The sequence below is a fragment of the Drosophila navojoa genome, chromosome 2 (genome assembly GCF_054131105.1).
Source record: "Drosophila navojoa isolate 15081-1374.11 chromosome 2, UAZ_NAV_1.0, whole genome shotgun sequence".
NCBI classification, from domain to species: Eukaryota; Metazoa; Arthropoda; class Insecta; order Diptera; family Drosophilidae; genus Drosophila; species Drosophila navojoa.
The window spans coordinates 29,442,980-29,464,599 of NC_142890.1; the positions used below are offsets into that span (position 1 = coordinate 29,442,980).

General features: G+C 32.4%; 7 protein-coding genes across 10 annotated transcripts; 2 read left to right on the forward strand and 5 right to left on the reverse strand.

The window, feature by feature from the left end:
• Positions 1-115: 115 nt before the first annotated feature.
• On the reverse strand, positions 116-4,346 carry Ube2g1 (ubiquitin-conjugating enzyme E2G 1). 2 transcript variants are annotated; one of them, XM_030384935.2, is made up of 3 exons: positions 4,075-4,346; positions 2,259-2,361; positions 116-554 (listed from the first exon to the last, which is right to left on the reverse strand). In XM_030384935.2, exons 1-3 carry the CDS (start codon positions 4,118-4,120, stop codon positions 197-199), a joined length of 507 nt encoding a protein of 168 aa, XP_030240795.1. In that variant the 5' UTR covers positions 4,121-4,346; the 3' UTR covers positions 116-196. The 2 variants fall into 2 exon arrangements, with proteins under 2 accessions (XP_030240795.1, XP_030240796.1); XM_030384936.2 differs by lacking the exon at positions 4,075-4,346 and adding an exon at positions 1,936-1,998.
• Positions 4,347-5,256: 910 nt separating this feature from the next.
• Positions 5,257-6,657, reverse strand: Alg-2 (Apoptosis-linked gene-2). The gene is made up of 3 exons (XM_030384933.2): positions 6,486-6,657; positions 5,918-6,293; positions 5,257-5,514 (listed from the first exon to the last, which is right to left on the reverse strand). The coding sequence occupies exons 1-3, from the start codon at positions 6,542-6,544 to the stop codon at positions 5,413-5,415; spliced, it is 537 nt and encodes a 178-aa protein (XP_030240793.1). The 5' UTR covers positions 6,545-6,657; the 3' UTR covers positions 5,257-5,412.
• Positions 6,658-7,215: 558 nt separating this feature from the next.
• shams (glucoside xylosyltransferase 1 shams) lies at positions 7,216-9,510 on the forward strand. 2 transcript variants are annotated; one of them, XM_089264804.1, is made up of 4 exons: positions 7,216-7,504; positions 7,558-7,679; positions 7,951-8,213; positions 8,290-9,510. In XM_089264804.1, the coding sequence occupies exons 2-4, from the start codon at positions 7,640-7,642 to the stop codon at positions 8,947-8,949; spliced, it is 963 nt and encodes a 320-aa protein (XP_089120930.1). In that variant the 5' UTR covers positions 7,216-7,504; positions 7,558-7,639; the 3' UTR covers positions 8,950-9,510. The 2 variants fall into 2 exon arrangements, with proteins under 2 accessions (XP_089120930.1, XP_030240789.1); XM_030384929.2 differs by having other exon boundaries at positions 7,916-8,213; positions 8,290-9,508.
• Positions 9,511-11,077: 1,567 nt separating this feature from the next.
• LOC108658136 (uncharacterized) lies at positions 11,078-12,097 on the reverse strand. 2 transcript variants are annotated; one of them, XM_030384934.2, is made up of 4 exons: positions 11,943-12,097; positions 11,688-11,851; positions 11,478-11,624; positions 11,078-11,415 (listed from the first exon to the last, which is right to left on the reverse strand). In XM_030384934.2, the coding sequence occupies exons 2-4, from the start codon at positions 11,829-11,831 to the stop codon at positions 11,176-11,178; spliced, it is 531 nt and encodes a 176-aa protein (XP_030240794.1). In that variant the 5' UTR covers positions 11,832-11,851; positions 11,943-12,097; the 3' UTR covers positions 11,078-11,175. The 2 variants fall into 2 exon arrangements, with proteins under 2 accessions (XP_030240794.1, XP_089120943.1); XM_089264817.1 differs by having other exon boundaries at positions 11,688-12,044.
• Positions 12,098-13,363: 1,266 nt separating this feature from the next.
• veli (L27 and PDZ_signaling domain-containing protein veli) lies at positions 13,364-15,001 on the reverse strand. The gene is made up of 4 exons (XM_030384931.2): positions 14,841-15,001; positions 14,509-14,775; positions 14,127-14,260; positions 13,364-13,791 (listed from the first exon to the last, which is right to left on the reverse strand). The coding sequence occupies exons 1-4, from the start codon at positions 14,875-14,877 to the stop codon at positions 13,642-13,644; spliced, it is 588 nt and encodes a 195-aa protein (XP_030240791.1). The 5' UTR covers positions 14,878-15,001; the 3' UTR covers positions 13,364-13,641.
• A 702-nt stretch (positions 15,002-15,703) lies between these two features.
• Positions 15,704-19,943, forward strand: Parp1 (Poly-(ADP-ribose) polymerase). The gene is made up of 6 exons (XM_030384923.2): positions 15,704-15,930; positions 16,556-16,697; positions 16,756-17,086; positions 17,178-17,708; positions 17,912-18,481; positions 18,549-19,943. Exons 1-6 carry the CDS (start codon positions 15,817-15,819, stop codon positions 19,837-19,839), a joined length of 2,979 nt encoding a protein of 992 aa, XP_030240783.1. The 5' UTR covers positions 15,704-15,816; the 3' UTR covers positions 19,840-19,943.
• A 151-nt stretch (positions 19,944-20,094) lies between these two features.
• On the reverse strand, positions 20,095-21,432 carry LOC108659861 (uncharacterized). Its single transcript, XM_018112999.3, has 3 exons — positions 21,179-21,432; positions 20,377-20,769; positions 20,095-20,307 (listed from the first exon to the last, which is right to left on the reverse strand). Exons 1-3 carry the CDS (start codon positions 21,294-21,296, stop codon positions 20,228-20,230), a joined length of 591 nt encoding a protein of 196 aa, XP_017968488.1. The 5' UTR covers positions 21,297-21,432; the 3' UTR covers positions 20,095-20,227.
• Between the last annotated feature and the right edge of the window lie 188 nt (positions 21,433-21,620).

Sequence of the window (21,620 nt, forward strand, 5' to 3'; positions counted from 1 at the left end):
TTTTGGTGTTGTTTCATTGAAGGATTCGATTTATACAAATATATCTTCGTTTACCTTTTTCTCCTTTAGGTTATAAAACCATTAAAATAAAATAATCAATATAAGAGCTTGAGTTTATGTCTATTAATTCAGTTATTCATTTTAATGTATCAAATTTTTAATATAAATATACAAATATATAGAGCAAATCCTGTTTCTACGAACACTCTTCTTGGCTTTTCCGGACACAACGTGCCACCTTGCGCTTGAAATCGGGGTAGGACTCTCTCCATTCCTTGGCAGCATCAACATTTGCTGGGGATTCGTCATTGGGATCCGCTAGCATTGATATCACGGATATCAAAATAGTTTCCACTGTGTGTACCGGCAACCAACGCTCTGATGCTTTTTCGTAGCCCCATTTATCATCTCCAGGTTCGTGCAAAATTGAAATACAGACATCGCCATTTTTTTCAATATTTGGATGCCAAATTTCTGTAACAAACTTCATTCGAGGTGGACGCAGAGGGTACTCCTTAGGAAAGTATAAATGCGCTTTGAAGAATCCTCCTTCGCTGTTAATCAAAAACATAAAAAGGAAAAAAATGTTAATACAAATATCGATAAATCTATTGTATATAGGGAAATCCTATGTCAGGACTTAAGTTTTTGAACGCATCCACGCCGCTTAGCATTTGCCACAATAGACAAAAAATATTATTCGGAAATTATTAATACCAGACAAACTGAGCCAAGTTTGAGCAATTACATACATAGCTAATGACCTAACCTAGTCGAAAACCTAGACATTCAATACAAACTTCAATATCTTAGCTTTCGAACAGAACGAGAATGACAATTAAATAATACATCCTTCTATATTTTATAGCTTCAATACAAACAAATTTAAACCTAGTTTATTGGTAATAAAAGTATAATATACATTTGGTATATGAGAAATATCTAAATACTAAATACCATCAATTTAACGCGATTCTTTTCATATAATTACTTGGGCTTTAGAGTTCAAAATAAATGTCATGATATAGATATATGGTATTTGCTATAAATACATTTTCGTATACATATATCAATCATCTTTAAAAATATAATTTCCCAATTTTAGGAAGGGAGTGGAGGAAAGTATCAAAGAAGTAACGAAGACTAAGGTAAAGTTTCTCGCTTCGATTGGTCTCGAAATCGTCATACAGACGTGATAGGATGGACTCGACTGTTGATCCTAATAAAAAATAAAGTAAATAACTTTATTATTAATTATATCACAAATTATTTGATTGTACTATATCATACCATTATCTTACAGAATTTTCAATGAGGCTAGTCTGAAAAATTGTCCACTTTATAAAAAATATTTATATTTAAGAAACAATTAAATTTGAGTCTATGAATATCTAGCATTGATGTTAAGTGATACTTTTCTTATGAAATACCCTCAGCAACTTGCTAAAAGTAGTTTGTATGATCCAATCCAAATTTGTGTATAAATTAATTTTATATAATGCAATCTGACATTTATTAGTTAGTGTAGGTGCAATCATAACTCTAAATATCTAAACAAAATATATTTATGAATTTCTAAGGAGCCCAAGCTCAATTATAAAGTAATAAAGTTCCTTTGATTTGAGGACTTATACGTGGGAATATTTATACATTCGTATTCATCCCCGCTTAGTCGTGGAGCTACAAACTTGGATATCCAAACTGAATTTAAAATAATTAAAATAAAAGTACACTAAGGCTCTGCTTGCCAGTATTTTAACGTAGAATTAAGTAAAAGTTACCAAGTTTACAACTAAAACATTTGTTTCTAAATAGAGGACAGAAAATATGTTCGCCTTCTTCATGGCAATGCATCAGAGTAGTGGATGGTGTGGCGGTTTAAGGCTAAGATACAGGGTTAACAGGGTTTGCATTGAACCCACTTGGAGTACGCACCATTGCAAATGGGACTGCAGACTTTTCCTGGCGCCACTAAAGAGGAACTTTGTACGCAGTCAACTAATCCAAGCAAAATTTAAAATGAAATTAATTAATTAATGAAAGTCCCCAAAACAAAACAAATGTATGCAGCTCTGACTCTTTCGATTATAACGAGTTTCAATTATGAATTCTATTTTTAGTCTATCAATGGCTTAATTTGTAAGCACACGAGGATAACATAGTTTTTAACATATAACCAATATTTACTTTATGGGATCGGGTCGTATTTAATATACTAATTGTATGTTATTTAAATATATTTACTGTAATAAACCTACTAAAGTGTGTCTGGTGGTCCAATTATTAGGACTTCCCACCGGAATATATCATTCTCATCAATTAATCCAGCTGAGAAACCTTCTACTGGGTTCTTATTTAGTTCTGAAATAAAGGAATAATAAGAATTTTGTTATATTAAAATATTTGTTTATATATGACTTTAAAGTAATTCTGCAACTCATTAAACTTATATAACGATGTATAATATATATAGTATAGTATATTTTAACAGCTAACATGTATATATTAAACAATTGTATATATATATATTACAAATTTGTAATAATACTAGCTTAAATTAATATAAAATCGTACTATCCTTTGAAATTAATTAAACTTTAACAAAAATATATTTATATTATATTTATATTTCTCTGATAATTTAATAAATTTCAACAAAACTAATTTTCTATTGTCTTAATAAGTATATATTGATGATAATTCCTTTGTTTTACGCCAACCACATAAATGACTTATCACCATCTTCTTATTCTCTCTGCTAAGGCTGTTTTTATATCTGAGCTAAGAAATATTACATAGATATACATATATTGCTTAAGAGTATAGTATACATTATAAATGCAGTGACTTGCTAAATTTCGTTGACTGAGACTCCTTGATATGATGTTAATGTCAGTATCTAAAAAATCTCAAATTTCTGAAACGAATATATCATTGTCAACAAACAATAGGCCGATATGTGCACCAGGAATGAACCCAGCTCCTGGGACAATTTTTAAGTCGTGAACTTAGTTTGTACCGTACATCACTCGGATATTAAATTATCGATTCAGATCTTAATATCGATAAGCAATCAAGATAAAAATTGAGACTTGAAGAGTTCGTAAACGACTCAACAAATCTTGAATATTCTTTGAAAGCGGATGTGAATGAATTTAAATTAATAATCATCCATGTACATATATTAACATTCTTGGATATAGCCAAAATTTAGGATATCATGAATGAATAAATAAAAATATATCGTGGACTCTTCTTTACTTTTTTGAAACAAGTAGATATTAATTTATTAATTAAATATATTTATATATATTATTACTAACATATTTTATTATAGAATATATGTTTATGTTTGGGTATTCACTGCAGAGAAAGATATTTTATTCTTAAATATATGTTTGTATATATGTATATAACTTTCAAATCCATTATTTTTTGTGAATTTTATTTACAGCATTCATCAAATTGTCTATTTACCAAGCTACTTATACATATGTATATAAATACATGCCAACTGATGTACATACATATGTATGTATGTATACGCACATACATACATACACAAATAGTCATTGTGGTGATTCAATAGTCTTCACCACCAATAATAACAAAGAGACAAGAGACAATAAAAAAGGGTGATAACAGAGATGATTTGGTTAAAACGCTTTGCATGCATATTTACATATATACGTATATATAGATATTATATGTTAATTATATATGCATCCTATATATATATACATATATTTGCGCTATACATGCCAACGGGTATATACATACATACATTAAAATACTCAACTATATATGCATACATAAATATTTGTACGTTTATGGACTTTTTTCTATTAATTAGTTGACAACGAAATGTGGTCCAATTAAATGAATGCTTTATGTGCATAAGTATGTATGAATATATCTATGTATGTAAAGCGTGTCATGTGTGCGTATACATATGTACATACGTAAGTACATATACCTGTAAATGGCGCTACAATTCCTGCTGTTCTTCCTTATGTATAATATGTACATGCATAACTCCTTACATACGCTCATAGTTAGACATGTGTAACATACCTGCCAATTGTTTTTTCAATAGCAATGATGATTGAAGTTCAGACATTTTTGCTTTGCTTTGAAATATTTTATTAAGGTAATGCACTCTTAAATTACACAATTTAAAAAATTTACTTAATAATCGCGGCCTGCTTAAAAGAACAAATTTATTTCTGCTTATACGAATGCCGACAATATACTTTTTTCATTCTTTACAGACGAAACAAAGTAATTAACTGTAACAAAATGAGATGGGTAAAGAATCATTAGAACTGAACTAGTTCATGAAATGTCTGGCATTGAAACACGTTTTTCATGACACGTTTCTACGCACACTGTTCTGCCGGTTGCAAATTGTAAGAAATAATATCACTGTACATATGTATATCGATATATATCGTCAAAACAGATTGCAGTAAGAAGTTAGAGCCCGAAATTATCATTAATCTGATACCCTAGAACATGATAAATAGTATATATTAGTTATTAAATTTCAATAAATAATAAAAATATCCTTATTGGCTTTAATTACTCGAACAAAGAAACGATTCTACATAGTAGAGCCTACCCTATTTTTACTAATTCCACTGCTTATAAGTAATGAAAATGTGTTTTTATCAAATAAAAAATTATATTATATTCACGACCCCTCTATCTGTATCCGAGTAACCAGCATCAATATTAAAGCTGCCTTGTCTGTCTTCCAAAGCAACCTCTGAACAAGAATACTACAAGTCATCGGTTCAATTGCAAAAGTTTACATTACTTTATCGATATCGACACAATATAAAATATTTGTATGATTTCAGCTCAATCAATGTGCGAATGTGGAGAATAGGTTTCGAGGAGATCGAGATATAAACAAATACATGTAATTTAAATTTAGTAAATAAATTACATTTAAGTATAAAATCAATAAATAATCAATGAATCATAAAACTGAATATTCATAAGACAATTAGCGTCTAAAAATAAGAGTTGAAATTTTGAATACAATTTCAGATACTGCATTGAGACGGTTCTGCAGTTCTAACATATAATTATTCAGATTTTATTTAATTTCAGGATAATTTCACTATCCTGTTGCATTAAAAATATTTAATAACAATTCATTTGTAAGATTCATGTAAAGAAATAAAAATTTGTAATTTTAGTATTATATCAAATATAATTCATATAAGCTTAAATGTCTAACAAGGTTGCTTACGAAATTAATTATTTAAATTTATAGTTTAAGGATTGGATAACAAGTTCACAAATTTTGGCTTTTTAAAAAGTAGATAATCCAGGCTATTTACATATTTGTTTACATATTATAAAGTTCCATTTTGTATAATATAAAATTTTGACATCTGATTATTAAATTTTAAGTGAAAAGACCATGCTTAAAAACTGTTCGTAGTGGATTGTTATGACTCCATCCATGTCGGTGTCATGTTGCTTGAAGGCTGTAGTCAAAGTCTGCAATTAAAGAAAATTGTTTATTAATAAGATTGTTAACTTGTCTAGTTAAAGCTTTTTTAGTTTCTTCTTTATTTATGTTTATAAAACCGTATTCTAGACCATATTTTCAAAAATGGTATTCCAATGTAATTAGTGGTATTATCTTACACAAATAGTAAAAAAATCACTTATATTTTACTGTTTATATAACATGTATTAGAACACTACCCGCATATTGATATAATTCAACACTTAGTTCATGAACATGTATATTTATGCATATAAGGCATGTTTTTCATTTTATAACTAAGTTAAAAATATGTTAATTATTGCACTACTTCTGCCCTTATGTTTTTATAAATATGTGTATATCACCAAAATATCCCTATTGTTATAAAGCTGAGTGAAATAAAATACTTACATATAGGACAATACAGCATTGGATAAAATCATCGAAAAGTATTGTTCCTCTGCCAAAGCGATCGAATTTACGCAGCAATATTTCAATAAGATTGTCAGATAGCCGATAACCGAAGGAAGTAAGAGCAGTTTTAAGTTCTTGCTTGTCAATGTTGCCTGAATTGTCACGGTCGAAAGAGCGAAAACAATTTTGCCAATCAGTTACATATTTCCATAGTGCTCCGAAATCCTCGAAAGATACGGTTCCTCTGTTTTGGCGATCAAACATTCCGATCATAAGCCGAACTGTTTCCGGGTTAAAAGCTGACCATGTGCCATTGGAGAGAGCAACCTGTAGTTCATCTGCAGAGATATGTCCACTCCTGTCTTTATCGACCCTTAAAACACATACAAAGTTTTATCAATGGAATATATAACATATACTTGTATAACAGTACTCTATGTATATATGTAGATATGTATTTATATATATGTAACATGTTTGTACATGTAAATTTACAATATAAATTAAAATACATGCAATGTACATACGTATGTACGTTGCCAAATGTTGATATTAATATAAATACCTTTGAAATACGTCCCAAAGAAACGTCTGATCGGGCATTCCACATTGTTGGTATGACATGTTGTATAAAATAAATATACAAAATTTAAATCCCTGACTTATATTTTGGCAAAAGTTTCCTCTACTAGAACCTACACTTGCTACTAGTAATTGGAATAGTGAAGTATGAGTCACAATTCATACAAGTGATGGTTAACATATCGATATCTTAAAAGTGGATTTGCGCTAACAATATAATTATTCAATATATATCGATGCTATCTATATTTTTATCAACTGCCCTTTAAACTTGAAATTGGATATGTTCTGCCAAAAACCATAATGTGTTCTATGGTTAGTGGTTCTGCTAAGTTCTATCACCATTTATTTTAATTAATTAAATTAAATATATATAGTTTATTGTTTAAAATTTTCTGTGGCCCTCATTACAATTTAATGATTTTAAGAAAATGTACTAAGCCCAAGGACCAAAACTCTTTGCGGCTTAAACATGCAATAAACTTGTATTTTCTTTCTAAAAATATATTAAACAATTTTTTTTTTAAATAATAATATTACCAAAAAGTGAATGGTAATTATAGCAGACAGGACAGTGAATAAATGCGAAAACTCATCTTGATTTTGGATTTGGGACTTTTCATAATAAAAATTCTATTTAGAAAATTCAAGCATGCCAGAGCGAGCGGGCTATCCGTGATTAAATAGCGACCGGCAGCTAGAACTCAAAGAAAAGATTCACTTGGCTCAAAAGAACTGGTTCATGGTTAGCGCAACACAGTATTTACTCTTTTTCAATGAAACACATTTATATTGATTTTGTAATGCTAATTAAATTGATGTATTTGTTATAATATGCGTTCTACTCTTTGATATATAGCTTCGAAAAATAATATGTACAAACATACATACTTTACTGGACAGCGGCCAGCTTTATGATATCTAACCAAACACACTTGTATAAATATATGTACATACATACGTGCATACATGTATCTATGTAGCAATATCAGAAACAAAATGGTAAACAATAAATTTAAATAGTAGTAAATTTGACTAACATGAATATATTTTAGCGGAACTTCCACATGTGCTTTCTAAGTTGTGTGGCCCTCACGACTATTTTGTACATATTTCACGAGCGTCCGAATTGGGACCATGCAGCATCTACTCAACCCGACACTGACAACAATGAAATGTACGTACGTATGGTATATTAGATACACATATAACGTGAAGTCTCCCGGACATCCTCGGTTCTATTTGACCTGTTTGTCACACGATGATGTCCGCTTTTAGGAGCTAATAGGAAAATAATATCTTAAACAACTTAATCAATTATTATTTTTCGCAAATTAGATTGCATGTGTATTTTAAATTCTTTAAAATTTAAATTTAAAAAAATTAATAACGATTCTATGTAACTTTTGATAGGCGCCATAAGAAAAACACCTTTCATATTGTTGCAGTCGCCTGTGGTCAACGCGCTCAAGAGACGTTAGTTATGATAAAGTCAGCTCTACTCTATAACTATTATCAGGAATATATTAAGTTTATTATATTTACGGAAGCTCCATTAGCTGATATAATAAGCGAGAAACTGACTGACTGGCGCGAAACGCTTTCACAGCAATTTGACTTTGAATTATTGTCATTAAAATTTCCAAATCAAAGTGAGAAAGAATGGAAAAATCTTTTTAAGCCGTGCGCCGCCCAACGCCTATTCTTACCTGTAAGTAAATCTAATTAAAAATCATTATCATTATCATTATTTATAATGAAATGTATATATTAAATTATATTTGTAGTCTTTATTGAAGGATGTTGATTCGTTGTTATACGTTGATACAGACATATTGTTTTTATCTCCCATTACGGATATTTGGAAATATTTTGGAAAATTTAATGAAACTCAAATCGCGGCTCTGGCGCCTGAGCATGAAAATGAAAATATTGGATGGTATAATCGCTTTGCACGCCATCCATTCTATGGACCACTTGGCGTCAACTCTGGAGTCATGCTTATGAATCTAACACGCATGCGGCAATTCAATTGGGAGCAGCATGTATTTCCCATTTATAAAGAATTTAAACTACGAATTACGTGGGGTGATCAAGATATTATAAATATTCTTTTTTATTACCACCCGGATAAACTATATATAATTCCATGTGAATATAACTATCGACCAGACCACTGTATGTATATGAGTATTTGCAATTCTTCTCATTCAGGCATAAAGCTAATACACGGTAATCGGGGCTATTTCCATTCCGATAAACAACCATTATTTAAAACAATCTATGCGGCTATTGAAAGCTATCAGCTAAGCTCTAATCTCTACAATGATTTCCTGTTACCGCTTCGCGCAGCATTAAATGCACAATCTGTTAACGAATCTAGTTGTGGAAAAGTCTCAGGTGATATTCTGTTAGTGGCGAATAGTCTTTTTAGTAGTTCATATTAATCGGGATGAGTAATAATCTTAAGAGCTTCCCAGACTAGAATCTCATACATTATTGTCCATATTTAGCAACCAAAAGGGACTTATTTTTCTATATTCAAAGTATTTGTTTTTATTTTAAAAGGAAATAATAAGTTGATTTGTTTAAGTAAAATTTTAGAAGATAATTATTATATAAATGTAAATAGAAACCTTAAAAATTAATATGGCGCCTTTTCAGAAAAAGTACTTAAATCTAGAATGCAAACACAAACAAATCATAAAAGAAAAAACGAGTCGAATGTATAAGGTTTATATATATTTCCAGAAAAGTAATACAATGAAATTTTAGAAGAATGATTAATAAGCACCTTACATTTTTTTTAATATGCACAAAAATATATGATTAGTTTTAAATCGATGTATAAGAGGTGATGTGTATTTAATATAGCTATCTTTCAGACTCTTAAAGCTTAGTACTTTTAGAAAAATATTTAAGTGCACCTGTATGAGCTGTAAAAATAGTAAACTGATATAAAATCAAGACTGTAAAAACGAAACGAGACATGATTAAAGTAATTGCTTTAATTGCAACAAAACAAGAGAATTTCCCTAAAGCGTTTACTGGTTTTGTGAAAAAACTTACAAAAAAAAAAAAAAAAAAACAATGTTTTTGGGAATGTAATTTTCATTTTGGCCAGGTTAGTTAACATAATAATAATTAAGAGAATATAAATTAAAGCCAACTAAAATAAAATCCCTTAAATGCAAATAATTTAATGTTTATATGTGTTCAATTTGTATTATTATAAATACCAAACATTGCTGATAAAGTAAGGTTATTATCTATTGCAAATACTTGTTTCACTGATATGAATCACGCGGATTCATTAATCTACAATCTTCGGCAACCTTAAACGTAGATTTTGCCAATATCAGTCAAGAAACAAGTAAGAAAGCTCTAGTCGAGACTGCTCGACTACGAGATCCCCTGAACCCTACAAGCAACTGATATTTCAATAATAATTCGGACACACACAAGCAAGCAAACAAACACACACACACGCATATGCAGGCGATTGCGCTTGGGTTGCGCTGCAGTGTTGGCAATATTATGAGAACTTATTTGTTGAATTATTTAATTTCTAGACGTACGATCGTAATGAAACTTTCAGAACGTAATCATGATGTATAAATGTATGTGTACACTGAAGCACAAGTCTCTAGTATTTGATATACTTTTACAAAGATGACGGTGAGGGTGTGGATTTAGGGGTGGGGGGTAAATTTAACAAAAACCGAAATTGTATAAAATGCGTCTTAATATATATTTAAAATTTTGACACACTAGCCTTAAAGATGTGGGAGATATAATTTTTTAACTGATTTTCGATAAGGTTTTTATCGATAACAAAATAACGGGATGAGTTATCGATTTTTAGTGATAAACTCGATATGCGCGCGCTATGTACGGACATTTAAAAAAAAGATTTGAAGTCTCTAGCTCTTCTGAATTCTCTCTGAAATTGACGCGTTCAAACATACGGACAGACGGACGGACGGGCACACAGACGGACAGGGCTAAATCGACTCAGCTCGTCGCCCTGATCAAGAATATATATACTTCGTGGGGTCTGCCACGCCTCCTTCTGCCTGTTACATACATTTTAACAAAACCATTATACCCTGATTTCCTATTTTTAATGGGTTCAGGGTATAATAAATAAAGACAATGTAACCAGACAATATACCGTACCATGGCAGAGAAAAGCGTCTCATTTCATCTGCAAGATCTTAAATTACATCTAGTAAACTTCTACCTGGTCTACTTCTTTGAGTTTTAGTTTTTATTCTGAAGCCTACGGCAAAAGCACCGATCACTGATCGTTTGTTCCTTAACCAACTCCCAACGAGGCGTGTAGTTATCACGATCAATTTATCTTGCTATTTAGATTCACACAAAGCGCCTTTTTTATTGCTATGAAAATAGGTTTATAATATCTTACCATTGCCAAATAAACATAAAAAAAATAAAGAAATGTATTTTCTTCTGCACGCGAGCCACGCGTAATCAAAATTGTTGTTGACACGTAATATACATTTTATGAAAAAATTATATAGTCTGCAAGTACATAATAACTAACTTCACACATTGATATTATATATATATATATATTAATTTATCAATAATACGTACATATGAAAATGGTGCTTGATTAGGTTAAACAAAGATAAATAAATGGTAGTCTTCTAAGTCGTTGGATAATGTTCTTGTGGGTCATGTTCTGAAGTAATCGGAGCAGTAGTCACATTTGATTGAGTACTGCTTGTCCCTGCGTTTTCTAAATTAGTTCTGTCTCTGTTACTCCGAATCGAAGCTGCAGACTTATCAGGGCTGGGGTTTGCAGCTACGCCAGGTGTATTATTTGTTCCTGTGGATGTTGCTTCGTCGTCATCGGAACATTCGACACTAGATATTGAGAAATTTTCCTGTCAAACAAATAAAAACATTTTGTTACTCTTAGAAATTGTATGAATTCAACTATACTTACAGCTTCCCTTTGTGGTTTGTAGCCCAGTAATTTGAGCTTGCGTTCCTCCCGCATACGTGTGAGTCTCATTAAAAGGGTGTAATGCTGTTCCACCCGATATAAACAAGTTTTACAAATGGTTTTTGGTAATGGATCAGTAGGAGATATCTAAACAAAATTATTTCATGAGCCGGACAACATCCATATACATATTAATGTGTATGCACTTACAGTAATTGGCAAGTAGCCATTGATTTTTTCGACAAGACATAATCGCTGTCCATGGTCTCCATATATGTGTATAACTGTTCTATGCATTTCTGAGCAAAGGCGGCAAAGAAATCCGGAAATACAAGCCTTTTCAATACTTCCCATGACCTTAATTGTACCAATATCTTTTTTGTTGTGGGAATTAATATATATAAGTTAAGTTTTGAAAATGTTTGCGTGTTCATATAAACATTATATGCATTTTAAAATACTAACTGTTACTACTTAAATTAATTGAAATTGCCTAAAAAGTCAAAATATTGCATTTGCTATTGTTCTCACACACAGATGTTTTTACTCGCAATAACAAGGTTGTATATTCGATACATATATATATAGTACTTGAAACATCGATAGTAATGTCATTAGTAAAATAATATTGCGATTCTTTGTATTAAGGGTATGCCCTCGTGTAAATTAGAAGATTAGGAAAGAAAAGACCTCATTTCAAATTTAAAAGTCTGTCAATAACTTTAGAATATTAATATTACAATTTTTTATATGGTTATATTCAAAAGAATATTTTGCTACTTATTTATTACTAGCGGTCTAATATCAATCCAATACAGGGCTGTCCATATTCGACGGACTAATTTATATTCCTTATATCCCTTGGAAGATACGTCAGATCACTTAAGGACACATCGCTTTGGAAGCTTCAGTCCAAGCTGATTTTTTCGCCATACCAACAAAACAAGATATATTGTGAAGACTCAACGTGCGTATACAAAATTTAATAATGTGAAAATTACGCCTACTAAGAACACCATTAAACGTTTATACAAAATATTTTCAATTCGAAATGCTTTTTTAATCCAAAGAGGTCAATTCCAAAAGCGACCAAGACGATCAGATGAGAATATTGCTCTCTTACGGTCCTGTATTGAAGAGGTACCTCTTCACGACAATAAAGCCGAAAAGGTTTATTGGGCCGTTTTTCCCCAGAAATGAAGAGGTTCAAGACCACTTTGTATTGCTAATTATTCGTCGAGTCATGCTTCATCACACACAGCTCGCGCTACAATCGATTTTTTTCCTCATCGTCTGATGTAGATAAATGGCGATTTTGACTGCCCACCGCGTTCGCCCGATTGAACGTATAGTTGATTCATTCAAGTTAATGAGCTCGTGTGTTTCCATCGACACCCAGATTTGTGGGATATACATATATATATGTACTTGTTACTACTAGCTGTATCGATTGAAACGAATTTCCTTTATATACAATATAATACATATTGCTCAGATATTATATGATAGTCACATCGAATGATAGCAAAAGAATATATTTATTTGAATTATTAAAAGTAGATTTATTTATTATGGAACGGTTTGCAATAAATAACGTATTTGCATAACATATTATAATCGAAAGTGAAACTTTGCTTATTTATAGTTATACGATGAACAACATAAATTTAGTAAGCGACATTACGTCGTTCCACTGAATTTCAAATTTTATTTCCATAAACATCTTTTCTGTCTACTTTCATTGTTCTGTACCACTAACCACTGGTTAGGGTCTGTACTCAGGCTATATGTAGCTAGTGTACGTTTTTGACGGGATATAACTTGGTAAAGTTTACAGTTATCGGATCCACTATATAGTGCCATCAACAGGCATTTGTTTTCAATAATTATTTTCCACGTTTTGTATTTCAACTAATAAAATATTAGGCACCAAAAAAACTGCTTTAAAAGGGAAACAATATATTAAAATATTCGCGAAGAAATAACGCTAATAATCTAAGAATTTTAAGCAATCCATTCTGTCGAAATACTCGCTAACATTAAAATTAATGCGATCCATTCACTCTATAATAGCCCTCGTAGTGGCCGAACGAATTTTATCATTTGAATGAGATTCATAAATCATATTATAATATTCGTTAAATTAATACATAATTTTTAAGTTTTATTGACGACGACGCGTATTACGTTGTTTGTCGAAACGCATTTCCATTTCTTCAAGAACTTTAGGCGTATAGCGTACAACAAGCTTTACGGAGCCAACCGCTTGCTTCAATAACTCAACCGCTCTCTCGTGATTTTCGCCTTCAACTGACTGAAATGTAGAATATAAAAAGCTTTAGTTACTAAACACAGTTGTTAAACACATAAATGGACGTAAAAAATAGTTGGATATTTGTATCTGCTAAGCCCTACAAAATTGTAATAAAAAGGACAAAAGCAGAAATATCAAATGAACTTGCCATCTATTAGTTCTACGTTGAAACTTCTAAGCCTTCTAGTCACTCCCCCAGAAACAATACTTAAAATCATAATCATAATCAAAATCATAATTTTAATCCTATGAATATTAACATATTAACTTTCATTAGATATGACCTTGACAAATATATATAGCTATGCTAAGTTCTTTAATTATAGTTATCTTACCACTCCGTTAACGGAAAGTAGCTGATCTCCTCTTTTCAATCCTCCATGTCTATCAGCAACACCGCCTGGGATGATTCGAGAGATATAAATGGGAGAATTCTGTTCCTTGCCTCCCATCACATTGAAGCCCAAGCCTGAAACAAAAATAGATTACAGTTAAATGATTTATTTATTATGAACATGAATCTATCGTTGAATCACTAAAAAATTGTATATTGTTCTCAATAATCAATTTGATATTCACAGAGCTTGTTTTGATTTAATATTTAGTATATGTATATAATACGATATATGTACAATGTATGATTTACGAAAAATTGGTGCAATCTCCATCTTAGGTGAACACATTTACACACGCAAACATATGTCTGTATGTACATACCTTCCTCAGTTTTAGGCAATTCAACCACTCGAGGATGGGCATGGCCTTCGCTGGCAGCAAAGGCAGCCACAGTTGCTTTAGCTGTTGCAGACGCCCTAACATCGTGTGAGCCTTGTATATCAACAGTTTCATAAACATGTTCATAAACTTCACGCACAGAGTTCAAGAAATCAGAATTAAGAACTTTTTGTAGAGCAGCCAATTTAGTTGTGGGAAAGTCCCCGCTGGCCTGAAGTTTTTCTAATAGCTCTATAGACCTCTTGACGTCTGAAAAAGAATTGCTTTATATTTAGAATCAATGTGTATATTATCTGGGCAAAGAATAAATCTACCTCTGGCCAGGGTCAGCGGTTCACAAATTTCGGTCATTTTACTGTTGCGGAAATTACGTGTTATACTTAATTATATACTTATAAGCCTCAAAATAATGCCTTTAGTAATTGTATGGGATCAATTTCCAAATATTGGATTTTTATACTTGCACTAAAAATACATCGATAAGTTCATACATCGATATATCTCTTGTAAATCAACGATAGATTAGGGAATGTCCAAAAATTAAAAATAAAATTAAAGCTTTCTGTTACCTTGACTAATTAATGTTTCATTAAAATTGCTGATATAAAAATAAATATTGATAAAATAAAATATGAATATATATATCAATCCTTTTTTTTTTTTGAAATATCACATATTACCGTTTATAAGGCAGTTATAAATTTATAATTTACTTATAGCTACTCATTGTAAAATATATAAATTGACCAAAATTCAACTAAGCTGTCGAAGTATGTAATCTTTTCTTGGTGGAAAGATGACAGTATGAGCCACTAAGATTTAAAAACGGCGTCTACATTTTTATATACTGTTTGTAGGTTTCATCCCTTGGCTAAAACCCAATTGTCATATTCGCATCATGTTTATAACTGAAATATATATTTATATATATTGTCTTAAAACCAATTTATTTTGTTGTTTGTAAGGTTTTAATATATAAAATTAATAAATAATTAAGTTAACTTAATGGGCTAATGAAGTTACAGTTATGTATATATATATAGCAGTAAAAGAGTAATAGAGCTAATCAGAGTGGTAGAAGTGAAAGAGAGCTTAAACGATTCTTGTATATTATGATATTGTTTTATTCCGTAGTTTCAAAAGAAAACTATGTTCATTCATTCATTGTATCGATGGAAGAGTTGTATAAAATATATCGATATCAAAGTTGGCGTTTCATTAGAGGATTTAGCGGTTAAATTTGCTTGTGGCGAAATACATTACTTACACTTTAAAAAATAAACTTGAAAAATGGATGTCGAGTTGCCCTACATGGTAGAATATTCAAAAAGCGGTCGAGCTTCTTGTAAAGGATGCAAAACTCCCATAGCAAAGGATGTTGTAAGGATTGCCGTAATGGTTCAGGTAAGTTGATACTTGTAGTTATTTGCTAGTGCGGTTTGGAATAATTTACTAATATAATAATATAAATTAAAACTAGTCTATTTAATCTGCTGGGAATTGCAGCAATATTTCATAAACTACATATCTAGCGATTTATATTTGTGGTAGTAAATAGTGTAGGAATGATATCAATACATTTTTAGTAAACTACGCGGCAACGCAATAACAATTTTACTGAGATCTTGAGTTGATCGATCGATTATTGGTTTATTAATTATTAACAATATATTGACGAAATAATTATCTTCGACTGATAATATCGTAATCAGTCGGCTTACTAGTAAATGCATTTTCCTGTTTCAATGGTAAAGTGTTAAAGTAAATGCACGGAATTCGTTCATTGTGTCAGAAAAACCCTATTGGCAACTTGAAGCTCCGTTTAGGAATCAACACAATATTTTTAAAAAATTTTTGTAGAAATAGCTTAAATGTACATATATTAAGCTTAAGTTAGCTACAATATGTAGCTTGGTTGACCAAGTGTCAAATTCAATAGGCCCATTTGATATCCATTGCCTGAAATTAATTTTGTGATAGGCTTAAAAGATTTTAATATTGCTTACAACTTGTATCTTTCTATTTTTAGTCCGCCTTTCATGATGGAAAAACGCCAAATTGGTTTCACAAGGATTGCTTTTTTAAGAAGCAAAAGCCGGCTTCTGTGGGGGATATTAAAAACTTTGAAAATTTGCGATTTGCAGACCAAACTGAAATTAAAGATATGATTGGTTGGTTTACTCAATGTTTTAGGATAAAGTGGAGCTATAATCAATCCATCGTTTTCAGGTTCTGGTCCAGTAGTTGTTGCCAGCAAATCGGGCAAGCGTTCGAAGGCCGAGCAGGCTGCACTTAAAGATTTCAGTATTGAGTACTCAAAGTCAAGTCGCGCAGGGTGTCGTGGTTGTGAACTAAAAATAAACAAGGACGAAATTAGGGTGTCCAAAACCGTTTATGATACTGAAGTTGGAATGAAATACGGTGGCCAAAAGATTTGGCATCATTTGGAGTGCTTCGCCCAAATACGTACCGAAATCGGGTGGTTTGATAGTGGTGAAAATCTGCCCGGATATAAATCTTTGAAAAAGGAGGATAGGGAGCAAGTCTTAAAGACTCTACCGTGAGTAAAACGATATTAATATACGTATATATCATAAATTTAGGAAAAATTAATTTTAAACCAATATTTATTTTAATTAAATAATTTACAGAGTGATTAAATCTGAAGATATGCCAGAAGTAAAGAAACCAAAGCTGGAGCCAAATATAGAAGCCGAAGAAAAGGAAAAGTTGAAGAAACTACAAAAACAAAATGATGTTCTCTTTAAATATCGGGATAATATAAAGAAAGAAATGAAAAAGCACGATATTGAGATGTTATTGACATATAATAAACAGGAGCCCATTCCTGGTGACTCGGAAAAGCTGTTAGATCAAGCAGCAGATCTACTGGCCTTTGGCGCTATAAAGCCCTGTCCAGAGTGCGGGAGTACTCAATTCATATTCAACAAATCAGGCTATTCTTGCAATGGAAATATATCTGAATGGACCAAATGTACGCAGCTATTAACCGAACCCAAACGTACTGCATCCAAAATACCAGATGAATTGAAGTCCGAGTATAGTTTTTTGAGCTCCTACAAAAGAAAACCTGAAACGCGTATTATTCAGTACGTTCCTCCAAGTGCAGCAACTATTGCTAAAGACATTGCCATAAAGAAAAATCCAGATGAACTTGACGGGTAAGAACTCTGGCAATTATGAAATTATTTATATGTTTTACCAAAGTATAATTATTATTTTAATGTTTGTCTCTGCACGCCTTTAAGTACAACAAATACGTAAAGTCTCTTCACAAATATGTATTTGTCTCAAAACACTCACACATCCATATATTTGAAGATTTGCCGATTCATCTGATTCATCACTTTCGTTTTTATTGCAGTCCTAAAGTTAAACGCGAAAAGCCACCGTTATACAACTTTAAATTCTCAGTTGTGGGCTTAAAGGAAGAAGAGGCGGAAATTAAAAAGCGAATTGCTAAGCTGGGCGGCAAATGTGATAGCAAAATCACAGACGGCACTATTGCTGTGATTTCCACAGAAAAAGAAGTAAAGAAGTTGAGCTCTCGTATAACTAAAGCGAAAGAGCTTGGCATACACATAGTTCCTATGAAGTACCTTGATTGTGTCGAGTCTGATAGCAGTGGCGCTCTTAACTTTATTAGTAGTATGACCCTTTGTGACTGGGGAACAGACCCAGCCGTCCGATTGCCTCAAGATGAAATAAAGAGCTCGAAGTCAAAGAGTATTTACACAAAGTCGGTACCAAAGTCGGTTACTCTTAAAATGAAGAACGGACTGGTAGTTGACCCCGGAAGTGGTCTGGAAAATGTTGCGCACGTCTATGTCAAAGACGACGATAAATATAACGTTGTACTTGGCTTAACAGACATACAAAGAAACAAGAATTCGTTTTATAAACTACAACTTTTGGAGGCCGACACGAAAAATAAGTAAGTTATTGAATTATTGCATTTCTAGACTAGTATCTAAAATACCTTTCATAATTATTATTTATAGATATTGGGTCTATCGGTCTTGGGGTCGCATTGGCACAACTATTGGCAACTCAAAACTGGAGGATTTCCATTCAGTAATCGATGCCAAGCAATGTTTTTACGATGTGTATGCAGATAAGACAGGCAATGATTTTAGAAACAGGAATAATTTTGTCAAAAAGCCGGGTCGAATGTATCCGATTGATGTTCAATACGATGCGGATGACGAATTAAAACAATCCAAGCATGATAATATTCCATCTAAATTGGATCCTGCGGTACAGAAATTAATACAGCTTATATTCGATGTCGACACTATGAAGAAAACAATGATGGAATTTCACATAGATATGGAAAAAATGCCATTGGGCAAACTAAGCTTGAAGCAGATTCAGTCAGCGTATACTGTTGTCAATGAAATTTATGAGTTGATTCAACAAAGCGGGTCCAATGCTAGATTTATTGATGCCACTAATCGGTTCTACACATTGATTCCTCACTGCTTCGGAGTCCATGCGCCACCGTTGATTGAAACCGTAGAACAGGTGGAGAATTTAAGGCAAATGTTGGATTCGTTGTCTGAGATTGAGATTGCTTACAATTTAATAAAGCACGAAGATACCTCGGAGGAAAAGAATCCCTTAGATAAGCATTACGATAAGTTGAAAACACAACTGGAGCCGATCGATAAAAAGAGTGACGAGTTTAAGCTACTCAAAAATTACGTGCAGAATACGCATGCATCTACACATAGTTCATACGAGCTGGAAATAGTTGACGTCTTTAAGGTGGCCCGTCAAGGTGAAGCTCGTCGGTATAAGCCATTCAAGAAACTACATAATCGAAAATTGCTTTGGCACGGTTCGCGCCTGACGAACTTTGTGGGAATTTTGTCCCACGGCTTGAAAATCGCGCCGCCCGAAGCCCCACCGACCGGCTATATGTTTGGCAAGGGTATTTATTTCGCAGACATGGTGTCCAAGTCGGCCAATTATTGTTGCACCAGTCAACAGAACTCTACTGGTCTTATGATGCTCTCCGAAGTGGCCTTGGGCGACATGATGGAATGCACTACTGCCAAGTATGTAACCGAGCTGCCCAAGGGCAAACACAGCTGCTTTGGCCACGGTCGCACGATGCCCGATCCCAAAGAGTCGCATTTTCGAGATGATGGAGTTGAAATACCTTTGGGAAAGCCCATTACCGATGATAAATTGAAGTCTTCGTTGTTGTACAACGAGTTTATTGTGTATGACATTGCCCAGGTCAATATACAATACTTGTTCCGAATGGAATTTAAATATAAATATTGATTGAGTTTGTTCTTTGAAATTGTCGAAATGATTACTAAAATCATCATACAAATTAACTTTCATGTACCAGAAATTAAGTATTACTTCAAACATATTTGTCTTGAATTACTTCTGTTAAAACTTTCCAATACATGTTTTTTTGTTTGTTTTTGTTTATTAAAATTTATCTCGTACATATATTATGTCTTGAAATGTTGATTCTGTATTGCTAATTGCTAGTTGGATTCATTAGGGCTAGCGAATAAATGTTTCCCATATAAGTATTTCACTTGATTTTTTTTTATTTGTTTACATAAATAGGCATTTCATTTTAAAAAACATAACAAATTTACAATAAATAAATAAATAATACTCTTGCAGATACAAATCTAAAACTATTGTCAAACTGTTATGTAGTTTCTTCCTCAAAGGCTTGAATGGAGCTCATTATAAAATCATACACACTATCAATGTGTTTTTGAAGTTTTTCTGGAAATAAGATATTTATTATAATATATATATATTTATTTAAATGGACGCTCATCTCTTAAGCCTTACCCTTATCCGTTTCCACGTGCTTGCTGTTGATTTCGTCTTCCATAGACATATTATCTGTGAACATATGCTTCAGCTTGGGCAAAACGAGTAGCAAGCAAATGATGCCGATAAATTTGACTATCTTCTTGAATATTAAGAGTTTCAAGACGATCTTGCCGAGAGTTAGTAGACTTATTTTAGACTTGAGTTTCGCTAAAATTGAATCGTGCGCCTGATATGGTATTGGATGAGCGGGCTTATAGTACACTGGCGGGGGGGAGTTATAGAATGGGACGGGCGGTGGACCGTAGACTGGAGCCTGCGGTGTCGGCGCTGGAGGCAAATAGCTATTATCTGGGGGCAAATAGCTATTATCTGGTGGCGGGTTATATTGATAGCCCCCGCCAAGACCATCTAATAAAATAATAATGGAAATACAATAGATTAGGATATGTGTATTTAAAATGTATAAGCATGAGTCTATATAAAGAAAGAACAATTAAATAACGAATAAATAAATAAAGAACACTTTAGAAGGTAAATACATATTATGTATGTTATTTTCGCATAAATTTGTTGCGAAGCACATCGAGTATTAGACATATGTCTTATCAGTTTTGATATTTTCTGTAAGGTTTGATACTTGATATAACTGAAAGTCGTTTAAAAACATTTTAATGCACTTTCATACACCAATTTCACTTTCAAACACAACTGAGCTTAAGGTAGAGGTTTTCACTTTTAATTTTGAAATAGTTCACCGTTTTCGTGCTTTCTATGAATGCTTGTTTCTTTAAGCCACAGTTATGTAAGATTCACACACCATGATCTGTGTTATGTGAGTTTTGCAACGCATCCGTATAGGTATCCTGCCCTGCGGAGATATCCCATGCACCTGTGCAGAGCACAAACCCGAATAATATCACGAAATTCCGTTTCATTTTTGATTTTTTGTGCACTGAGAGCTAAGAAATGCGTGGAGTCGTAACCAAAACCGAAATGAACGTTGCGTATGGCGAGTAGTATGTTTTAAACCACGGATGTAAGAGTTTGGGGTCGATACTGCGCACACATACACACACACAAATACATTCAGTTGAGGGATTGGCATGTATAAATGATTATTTAGTTTTCGGTGCGGACTCACTTAAGTATGCAAGAAAGCGCTGCATACCCAGTACGTGTTTGTCAGATTGCTCGATACGTGCAGTAGCCGCTTCGAACTCTTTTGGAATTGTCGCGAGTTAAAAAACTTTCACTATCCA